This window comes from Drosophila elegans, unplaced genomic scaffold, assembly GCF_018152505.1.
Source record: "Drosophila elegans isolate 14027-0461.03 unplaced genomic scaffold, ASM1815250v1 contig_476, whole genome shotgun sequence".
Taxonomy (NCBI): Eukaryota; Metazoa; Arthropoda; class Insecta; order Diptera; family Drosophilidae; genus Drosophila; species Drosophila elegans.
The window spans coordinates 12,524,811-12,535,238 of NW_024545863.1; the positions used below are offsets into that span (position 1 = coordinate 12,524,811).

Genomic DNA, 10,428 nt, shown 5'->3' on the forward strand with positions numbered 1-10,428 from the left:
GGCGCATAGAGAAGGGGTCGATGGTTCGAATGAAATAAGCACAAATACAAGAAGTTATGTCTTAGAATTTAAATTCAATTGACTTTATATTTAGCTTTATAAAAAGAAGTATGGTCAAATTCTAAATTTCCCAGCCTTCCAAAAATAAATTAATTAATATATCGCGGTCATGTCAGGCTAAAAATTGATTTAAAGTTAATTAAACATGGACCTAAAAATATATACAGTTAATTTAACGTATTGAAAAAAAACCATTTACTGAAATTTTGGTTAAATGTAGTATTGTCAGTACTGCCTTAGTAAAACATTTATTTTTTTGTCAAACCCCCTTGGACCTTTCGACGGCGCCCCTGAGAACGTGTTACTCTGGTTATTTGTACCATACCGTACATATCGCGAAAGTGTTTCCATTTTGAAATCGAGAATGCCAAAAGAAGATTGCAAGTACTGGGAGAAATGCTATCAGCGTAATCCTGCCCATTTGTCCAAATACAATCATCCAGAGAAGCCAGCCGAGACAGAAGAAGACGGTGCTGAAGGTAGAAAAGTGGCGCCAAAAAGAAGTGCATCCTCGCAGTCGAAGGAAAAAGAGAAGGAGACGGATCAGCATCAGCCGAGCAATTCGGAGGAAATGGACAAGCCCAACGCAAGCAACTCCAGTGCAGGCATGGAGAACGAGGAGGAGGCCAAGGGCAGCTATGAATCCGAAACTGCGGAGCTTCACAAGGAAGCCATGAACAACATATCCGGGAAGAACTACATGGAGATTCTTGAGAAGCGCATTCGTCTATCCGTACAAAAGGAGTACGACAATCTCTGCGAGTCCAATGAGTTCATCAGGCACAAATTCCTTGTCGAAATGCCGCCGGACTTCTATGAATTTTGGAAATTTGTGGAAAGTCTGAAGACCGATCCCGCACATCCCAAGGATGCGGGCTTAGTGCACCTGGACAAAGTGTTCCAGCTGCAGTTGGTTGGTCCATTCGAGTTCCTGGCCGGCAGATTCCACGGCGCCAAATTGGGCGAACCGGGGGATTATTTGCGCCACTGGCGCTTCTACTACGATCCACCCGAGTTCCAGACGATCTTCGTGCGCCGAGGCACAGGGATTCATTACGGCTACTGGCGAGATGTGCCGCAGGAAAAGGAGAATCTCTTAATAGCCCGCACCGACTCTTCCAAAGGCTGTGAAATTCAGTTCGTGGCTGGAAACGCCTTCGATGCGTTCCTCTACTACCTGGAGCATGACTTTGTGGCCACTCCCTTCTCGGCCGGGCAGTTGAACGGAATCAAAAAGGCGGTGCCGAAGTACTTGAGCGACCATAACCTGGAACTGGCTCAGCTGGACCGATTGCAGCGGGAGCGAAACAAGCGGGTGGTGGCCAAGACGTTTCATCGTGCCGGGATTGTGGTGCCCTTCGACAAGAAGACGCAGCTGGGCTACCGCCCGCTACCAGTCAGCGATGTCGAACTCAAGAAGATGCTGACCATGCTGGAGCGCAAGGAAATCGATAATGGAGCCGCCAAGCAGGCGGTGCTAGAGAAGCTGCAGCCGGTGGCCAACGCCGCCATTATAGCCGTGGATGAATCGGACTTCGGCAGCGCACTGGAACTGGGCATCGATATGTTCAGCAGTGGGCACAAGGAACTGCACATGCTGACCTCCTCGCTGCTTGTTCCCGCCTATTCGATGCTTTCCCGGCCGCAGTTCATCGCCATCGCCAAGGCGCACATGGAGCAGCGTCGGCGAGAGGTGAACCTCAGCATGTTTGAAGTACTAAAGTAGTTCGTTTTTTTTATTCCGCAACCGCAACATTTTTACAAGCATTAAAACTAGGAAGAACACAGCCGAAAGTAGTTTCACATGTACAGATAGGAGTTCTCCTTACGCGGTGGGATGTAGCCGGAGCTGCACGACACGCCTACGCTCTGAAGCAATTTGATCACTGGCTGGGCGGCCGTGGAGTCCAGGGGCAACTTGTCGGTATAGATAACGAATGAGCTCACGGGCAACTCCTCCTGATCCCTCCAACTGGCAACTAAAAACAGACGGATGAGGGTAAAATATATATTCAAATTATTCGTTTACGGGCATTAGAACCACTCACCGCCCGCTGCCACTCCGGCAATGAAATTGGGAGCCTCTAGTTCGGTGACATCCTTCTGGTTGACACCTACACCTCGCACAATGGCTATGTGATCCCGGTAAAACTGGATATTTTCGCTCTTGAACTCGACCTTTGGCTTCAGCGTCAGCGTGATTACTTTCTTGGCCAGTTTGGCGTAGGGCAGCAGAAGCTCAGTGACCTCGCCGCTGCTGGTCAGGTCCTCCTCCAGGACGGCTAGCAGCTGCTTGGTCGAAGGATTCCAGTGAAGGGACGAGGTCTTGGCAGGAATGCCGCAAACCCGCTTTGAATCCTTGCCCAGCACAGAGGTGCCGAAGTGGGTGACATGGACGCCCTCAATAACCAGCAAAAGATCACTCTCCAGGGGAACTCCTGGGGCAGCCGATTCGTCATCGAATTTAAGCTGCAGCCTGAAAATCCTTAGGATTAACACTAGGTAAACAAGGCGAAATCACGCACTTCTCGACCGGCTTCAGGTTCTCCAGCTCATCCTCCTCGCAGTCGTCCCAAAAGGCGCGTGACGAGGGTATGTTCAGTTCCCCAAATCCTGGACAGCTCATTGTGTGATTTTGTAAGTTAATTTATGGGAAAAACTAATGTGATGAGCTTAATTCCGGTCACTATGTTTTTTTTTCAAGTCATCAGTGTGACCATGTGCTGAACGCCAAATTATGTACCTTGTCCCTTCAAACAAATACCGGATTATGATATATTTTTTAGTTTAACAACCTTTTTCGGCAATTATCTTTTTTATCTTAAAACATAATTATTTAAATAAGCTTGGCAGGCCAGAGCGGTCCAATTTGCCAAATTTTGTAGCATAAACTTAGCCAATGGCATATTTTTTAAATAAATTTTAAAAATGAGTGCAGAACTTCCATTTATTTAAAATCAAGAATTGTTATTTAGAATGATTATTTACAAAATAACCGAACACTTTAAAAAACAACTGCATAAGTTGCAAATTTTTTAATTTAAATTAAACAAATCGGTAGCAACGATTAAACAAATTATGACGTATTCTGTTTAATACTTACAGCGTTCGCCTTTTGATATTTGTATGTTTCGTAAGATTTTAACTGGGCTCCAGTCACGGTCACACTGAAAACAAAAAATGCAAGATGCAGGCCCATATTCGAATTGGAAAACCACTTTGATCGCGAATTAGAAACTGATTAGGAGCCGCACGTGGCTGAAAAATATCCGATCGTCAGTGCGCTAGGACTGCGACCGAATTCGACCAGCCGGAGCAGCAGGAGTTGCGCGAACCAGCGCCATGAGGAAGCGCAGCTCGCGCTGTAACTCGGACACTTTTAAGGAGGAGCAGATGGACCACAACGGTGACGACATCAGCCTGCTGCAGCGCCCACTGCGCACCGCCCACGCGGGATTCGAGGAAGCGCGCCGTGCCTACGAGGATGGCACCACCGAGGTGAGTCTCTTCCGAGTGGGCTACGTGACTCAGCTTTGGCCTGCAATGGCGGAGGCTCCTTTGCTTTCCCAGCTTTGTGGTTCCCCCGATAACCGTCGCTCTTTTCGCAGGTGCGTCAACTGCTCAGCCTGGAGTGCAGCCTGATCTACGAGTGCAAGGTGTGCCGGAACATGTTTCGCAGTCTGGCCAATTTCATCAGCCACAAGCGCGTCTTTTGCTGCGTCAGCGCTCGTTCCGCCAACGGCAGTGGATACACAGTGAGTGGGCAGTAAAGACAACCCCATGACAAGGACTTTATGGCCCAGGGAGATTCGTTAATCCTTACTAATTTGCTTTGCAGGATCAGAACTCCACGATGATCATACAAACAGGTGCCGGTCCGTCGCCGCAGGACATTGAGCACATGCTGCGCAGCAGGAGCACGGGCTGCTCGCCAGTTCCTCGCGAAGTGCGTCCCATGCGAGGAGGCGGCGGAATGCGCGACCTGAGTGGCGTCATCGAGCGCCTGCGTCGGGAAAAGGCTCCATCGCAGGCCAGACGGAGCTCCCCCCCTGTCCTCCAGCTTGAGTCCATGCCCACCTCCAGTCAGGCCGTCTACCAGACCATCAAGGTGGACCAGGAGGACAGCATAAGGACAGAGCTGGACGAGGTGCACCGCATGCTCAATCCTTCTGAGACCATTGTAGGGCCCGATGGCAAAGCCCTGACCACCGTCAAGTTGGAACGCCAAGGGGGCAGCGATTCCGGCGAAAACGGCGAGCAGTCCATCAGCGACGAAACGGAGACGAGCATCTTCTGCGAAATCTGTACGTCACCCATCCAAATAGGCCTTGAAATCAATTAGTGACTGGCTTATTTCCCAATCTCGTTTACAGGCAACCTGACTTTTCAGACGCACAAAACCCTGGAGCTGCACATTCAGAAGCATCACTCGTCATCGGCGTTTGTGTTTCAGTGTCCAGCCTGTTCGTTGACCTTTTTACAGGCCGCTGCAGTTATTCGTCATTTGTCCAAGGACCACAAGTATGTATATCTAGTGAAAATACAGTCAATCTTTTTAAAACAAGGGACATTAAAGCTTAATTTATTTATTTTTTTTATTGCTGAATATTTAATTGAGGGCCACTCTTTTTTTAACATGTCAAACAATTATTATTTCATTCGATTTTAGTTAGCTCTTTCGTGCTTTAGGAATTCTTTCGTAGGCTTTTTATACATTAAATTTTGCATTTCATTTTTTTAGGGTTTTTATTCAAATACATTTAAATATTTTCTGTCTACAAGTGAGATACAATTGTGCAGCAGATTTATTGCCTTGTCAGGAGTTACCATACTTTATGTTTAATTTAAATCGAACACACCTTGTTTGTAAATCTATCTTAACAAAAAAGCGAGTGCACCGATTTAATATATATGAAAACATAAATATTTTTTTGTTAGTTGTTATTCTGGTCCAATGACTATATTTACCTTAACTATTCAAAATGGGAACTATAAGTCCCAGGTAGCTGGATTTTAACACGCTGACTTCGATATCTAGTAAAATAATACGCATACTCTCGCAAGCATCAGTTTTTTCTTATTTTCTGTTAATTTCTGTGTTGGTTTAAGAAGTTCGACTAAAGCCAAATTTCTTTCTCATTGTTCATATATTCCAAAGCACTTTTTAACTGAAATTAAATGCTTTTGTTTTTCCAAATATAATTTTCAGAAAGCCAACACGTCGCATTCGCATGATGCGGAACACTATCCTGAAGCGCCGCGTGCAGCAAGGAGATATTCAGCCCAAGGGACCCTGCCGTGAGCTGAAGCGCCTGCAGCTCTCCGACGACGTGGTGGGCTATGTCCCGGAGCCCCTGGATGCCAGCGGTGAGCAACGTAAGATCATGTCTTTGTGTATCTATTGCGAAAAATCCTTTGAGCGTCGCGCGGCTCTGTCAACACACCTGCTCAACTGTCGGGCGAAACAAGAGGCGCTGGCCAAGCCGGCTCCGTCGGTCAAAAAACCTAAGGTCAAGAGCAATGAGTCCAGTCTGGATGCGGCTGACGAGGATCCAACTGCCTCTATAGATCTGCCGAAAGATGAACCCATTAAAAAGGAAGAAATTTCACTCAACGATATGTTTGCTGATCTACCGGAGCCAAACGATTCATTTGCCCCCGGACTGCACACAGTTTCGTTGGACCAGCTTAATTTGGCCAATGAAAGCGACTCTGCCAGCGATGAGGCCTCTAACACCGACGAAGAGCACGAGCTTGGACCGGAAGCGGGTCCTGAATCCACTATGGATCCGGAAGATGCCAAGGGCAAGGTCAAGAAGAAGCGCATCGTCCCAGCGGAGAAGCAGCTGCGTTGCCGCTGCAAGATCTGCCACAAGCAATTCAATGCCCTTGGAAACCTGCGTCGTCACATATCCATGTTCCACTACCGCGCCCGCCGCTTCGGCTGTAATCTGTGCGAGTATCGCGCCTTCAGGCGCTACGATATCGTTAATCACTTGGGCTTTACCCACAAGATAGAAGGAGACCGAGACCAGCTGACGGAGCAGTATGTGTCCACCCATGAGTGCGAATACTCTCGCGACGATGTGGACGGGGATATCATTTTGCTGGACAAGGAGGAGGAGGTGGCAGCGGCGGAAAAGGAGACCAAGCCTCCGATTAAGACGTACGAAAGGCGCTTGAAGCGTGTCAAAACCATAACAGAATCTGTGGGAGAAGCGAGACCCATATCACCGACAGCCGTGATAAAGGAGGAACCCGGCCAGGAGCCGGTGGAGTCCACTCCCACGCCCAGCAAGAAGCGTCGCAAGTCACGCACTCAAATCTCACCCGAATCCGGCGAGCATTCCCAGGAGAAGCGCCCCATCCGCAAGCGAGTTAAGGCGGTCAACAAGGACTTTGTCTACGATATGGTCAGTTTTAAGCCAGATGGATCGGGACAGCCACCACCAGCTACACTGGCCGTGGAGTCCATGCGGGCCAAGCTGCGTCGCCAGCCGACGGGAAGCCACGACGAATCCAAGCCGAAACAATGGGAGGCCTACATAACGGAGGCCAAGAAGCCTCTGATTTCGGGCATCACACAACGTATCATGTTGGAACTGGTGAGTCAGGGTCTGGCGGTGTCCGCCACTTTACCGGAACTGCCCTCAGAGCGACCGCAGATACGACCGCGCCTAATCTCGCACACACGCAGCGAGGGCGGCCAGCAGCAGCAGCAGAATGTGGTGGAGACCTCCTTGAATCCTGCTCCGGAAACCGAGAGTTTCATAGAAAAGATTGCGAAGCGCACGGCAGCAGCTGGCAAGGATGCCGCTGTTATCAGCAACCTGTGGAACAAGGTCAACACTGCGATTGCCCAGCAGCAGCAGCTCAAACAGGAGCAGGAGCAGCAGCTCAAGCAGGAGCGGGAGCCAGAGCAGGAGCCAGAGCAGGAGCAGGAGCAAAACCAAGAAAGTCAGCCAAAGGAGAAACCGAAAAGCCCCCTGCCTACGCCACCCTCGCCGCCCAGCATATGCCACGCCCACGCCCCCGCGACCGTGCCCGAAACACTGGCAACCACTGGCATGGAATGCCTGGGCGGCAAGAGCAGTCAAGCGGGAGCACCGACAATGTTTCCGGCCCTGCCCAAGCCGCCATCCGTTCTGCAGGCAGCCGCCAATGGGACCATTCAGCTCACCCTGGACAGTCTGCTCCGAGCCGCACTGCAGAACTAAACGGAACCGGAAATGGAAATGGAAATGGAGGCCAGCACCACCGTCACTACTCTTTGTCTTTCCAACTGGATGTTTGCCCAAAGTTGTCGGCTGGTCGCTGTTCCATGATCCCTTTTGAATGTAATTCACTAGTGTCCTTATTGTAAAACCAACTAAATAAGAAACCAAGAAGAATCAAACCAAGAATCCCTAGATGATAAATACGCTTTGAGTATTACGTGGTAAAAAGCAACCAAAACGAATTGAAAATCGTAGAATAATTTTCGGCTATTAGCAAATGTTTGTTGTTTGTGTGAATTGAAAAAAAAGTACAGATTTTTTAAAATGTTATAGTTAATACTGTATATGTACCTAATTTTATAACCCACATAAAGTAAGTCACACAAGTGTATACGGTTGAGATACAATACGTATGTGCACCAGATTGCCTTGTCGGGACTTGAACCATATATTTTAAATTTTTGTTTAAGTCCAGCTAATCTTCTTTGTGTACCTATACAAATAAGTACTGGTGTCGACCGATTTAAGAACATTTTAAAATGTTTGAAAAATATAATTTGTATAACTTTAAGTAGTAGCCTTAAAATTCTTTTAATCAAACTCAATCCTCATTAAATCTTTCCGTTAGTAATTTATATACAGCGAAAAATTTGTTTGACTCTTTGCATCTGCAAAACACCGGAAGTCGCTTCTTACGCATACCAAATATTTACTCTTTGTCGAGAAAATCGGCACTCCCATAATATACATATATTAAGAAGATGGAAAGGCTTTGGATATTAAGTTTGTTGACGCTTCATCTTGCCATCTATCATATGAATCCATCGCCCCACCATCCACCTAATTAGCATTATTATATTCGGGAACATCACAGCTGAGGAAACGAGAACACGACGACTTCAGCATGATGCTGCATAAATTTATTACTCGAAATGTTAATTGCAAACTAAGCGAAAGTCAGGCGCAAGTTGTACAAGGCAGTCTGTTGTACATGCACAACCCAGATACATGTTTATATATCTTTTATACATACGCAACGTTGACTCGGCAAGTATTTTGTCAAAACGCAACAGACACAGCAAGAAGTAAACACTCGCTGACATTCACAGAAGTCCTGATCTACGCGAGTAGTTCAATGTATTCATATGTATAGCATTGTAATGTACAAGGTAGAGCCTTAAATCAAATCACCAAAAGATAATAAATCCTACGATAATCATCCACAAAAATGGCCACCATGTGAATTGATACCAGTCGGGTCAACAAGTGTTCGATTTCCGATGCCGAGCACCTGTTCGCCCTGTTTTTTGGGGCCCGGGAGTGTTTTGGGCTCCCAGCTGGATGGAGTATCCGTGATTTAGAGCAGGTCACCAGCAAGCTGCTGTTGCTCTTGGGGCTGTTACTGCGGATGGACGACAGCAGAAATTGTGTCACGGTCAGGAGTATGGGCGTGGACCCGGGTATTGGGCTAGGACTCTGGCTTGGACTGGGAATGGGAATGGGAATGGTGCGAAACCGAAACCGAAACCGGGCCACACTTTAAAGCCAAGGGTGTGCGTATCTGTGTCCGTGTCGGAAAATAGAGAGAGAGATACATTGAGCGTGAGCGAGAGAGAGAGAGAGAGCGAGCTGGCGAAGCGCGACTGTGTGTAATTGGAAACCGAAAGTGAAAACGCCCAGGCCTTGAAATTCTCGACAGGGGCCGCACAGATATGAACTCGGAATTTGTTTACCAAGGGGTGGTAGCTGCCAACCCCACAGGGATCGCAATTTTTAAATTAAGCTATTAGAATATCAACACTTTGTTAAAATTAATTATATGGAATCCATAATAATTTAAATTGATTTGTCTGATTTAGAGTGAAAAAAGATTTCAGAAGGAATATGACACTGGCTATGTTAACTACGCCTTATTAACCCATTTATCAAAAAGTTACCCATAGTATTTCATAAATTATAAATTATTTAAGGAACTCTTTTTTTGCTTTAACTTCAAATATAGAATGAAAGGCAAAACTCTAGGATTTTACTTTTAGCGTTAGGAAACAAAATAAAGAAATAAAATAAAAAAGCAAAACAAATAAAAGTTATTCAAATGTTGTTTTTGCTCATTTTCATATTTGAGTGGTTGGTCTAACACTAAACTTGTAACCAAGGTAAAAAGGGCAATTGCAACTTATTTCTGGACCTGTAAAGAAAGACCTTACTTCAGTCTTATTTTGTTTTCACTCGGTAAGACAACGAGCCAAGACTTAAAACCCGTTCATAAAATCAATTGGGCAAAAAAAAAATAATTTTTAAATTCCATTAATCAAGCTGGTGGGAGCTAAGTAGACACGAGGCAGCATAAATTTAATGCCGCTTACAAAGGCATTACGTTCGAATAGAGCTGCAAGCGACGAGGCAAAAGTAAAGGCATTGCAAAGCACCAATACCGAAACCCAGCCCACTTTGTCCTGGCAAATTTGTGCTGCATAAACTGATTAAGTGACTTCAGGTTCAGGTTCACGAGGAGGCTCCACGAGGAGGCGGCTCATGCAAAGCATCCAACAAAGCGCTGGGAACAGCCAGATGGCATTGACGGGCAACAAAGACATACTCTATACCATATCGTATTTGTGTATACTGCTGCTCGCAGAGCAAGTGCTGGCAGGTGAAACGAAATCCCTTTTCCATGGATGCGAGTGCGGGGTAGTAAAGCCCTCTTTCCACACACCACAACCCGATGCCGGGGATCCACTGCAAGTGCAAAGGAAACCAGGACAGCAAAGTACCAGAAATGGAGCAACTGCGATTGCTTTTAAGGAGCTTATGTCTTTTGGTCAATAAATGCGGGTAACTCGCTGGCAAACAACAGTTGCCGTTTATTGCGCAGCGCAGAACGAATTTTGCGGGAATGACTCTCAGCCGAATGGGTCTGCTGTTCGACAAACACATAAGTAGTGTAATTGACAATTTAATTAAAAAATTAACTGACAATACAGCCCAGTAGCCCGTAGAAGATTGCTGAACAACCATAGCTTGCAGTGGTTATAAATGAAACTTCTCTTGCGATATGGTACAGCAAGTATTTTAATGGAATGTTGCGATTCTACAAAAATTGTTTCATGCCTTTTATTGGTATGAAGTTTATTTACATTACATATATCAC

The 10,428-nt window shown here is 46.4% G+C and overlaps 3 protein-coding genes across 3 annotated transcripts; 2 read left to right on the top strand and 1 right to left on the bottom strand.

Annotated features, from left to right (window-relative positions):
* The first annotated feature begins 343 nt into the window (after positions 1 to 343).
* LOC108148389 (histone PARylation factor 1-like) lies at positions 344 to 1,847 on the top strand. Its single transcript, XM_017275416.2, has one exon. The coding sequence runs from the start codon at positions 425 to 427 to the stop codon at positions 1,784 to 1,786; it is 1,362 nt and encodes a 453-aa protein (XP_017130905.1). The 5' UTR covers positions 344 to 424; the 3' UTR covers positions 1,787 to 1,847.
* Positions 1,769 to 2,789, bottom strand: LOC108148390. The gene is made up of 3 exons (XM_017275417.2): positions 2,586 to 2,789; positions 2,109 to 2,536; positions 1,769 to 2,039 (listed from the first exon to the last, which is right to left on the bottom strand). The coding sequence occupies exons 1-3, from the start codon at positions 2,684 to 2,686 to the stop codon at positions 1,861 to 1,863; spliced, it is 708 nt and encodes a 235-aa protein (XP_017130906.1). The 5' UTR covers positions 2,687 to 2,789; the 3' UTR covers positions 1,769 to 1,860.
* A 419-nt stretch (positions 2,790 to 3,208) lies between these two features.
* LOC108148362 (zinc finger protein 800) lies at positions 3,209 to 7,912 on the top strand. The gene is made up of 5 exons (XM_017275381.2): positions 3,209 to 3,558; positions 3,669 to 3,815; positions 3,899 to 4,364; positions 4,434 to 4,581; positions 5,270 to 7,912. Exons 1-5 carry the CDS (start codon positions 3,403 to 3,405, stop codon positions 7,275 to 7,277), a joined length of 2,925 nt encoding a protein of 974 aa, XP_017130870.1. The 5' UTR covers positions 3,209 to 3,402; the 3' UTR covers positions 7,278 to 7,912.
* The last annotated feature ends 2,516 nt before the right edge of the window (positions 7,913 to 10,428 follow it).

What these genes read in the sequence shown, in the direction of transcription:
- LOC108148389 (XM_017275416.2), top strand. Translation starts at nt 425, where the DNA reads ATGCCAAAAGAAGATTGCAAGTACTGGGAGAAATGCTATCAGCGTAAT.
- LOC108148362 (XM_017275381.2), top strand. Translation starts at nt 3,403, where the DNA reads ATGAGGAAGCGCAGCTCGCGCTGTAACTCGGACACTTTTAAGGAGGAG. An exon ending in ACGAGGATGGCACCACCGAG is followed by an intron (nt 3,559 to 3,668) that starts GTGAGTCTCTTC and finishes CTCTTTTCGCAG; the next exon opens with GTGCGTCAACTGCTCAGCCT. An exon ending in CCAACGGCAGTGGATACACA is followed by an intron (nt 3,816 to 3,898) that starts GTGAGTGGGCAG and finishes TTTGCTTTGCAG; the next exon opens with GATCAGAACTCCACGATGAT.
- LOC108148390 (XM_017275417.2), bottom strand. Translation starts at nt 2,686, where the DNA reads ATGAGCTGTCCAGGATTTGGGGAACTGAACATACCCTCGTCACGCGCC. An exon ending in AACCTGAAGCCGGTCGAGAA is followed by an intron (nt 2,537 to 2,585) that starts GTGCGTGATTTC and finishes AAGGATTTTCAG; the next exon opens with GCTGCAGCTTAAATTCGATG. An exon ending in TGCCGGAGTGGCAGCGGGCG is followed by an intron (nt 2,040 to 2,108) that starts GTGAGTGGTTCT and finishes GTCTGTTTTTAG; the next exon opens with TTGCCAGTTGGAGGGATCAG.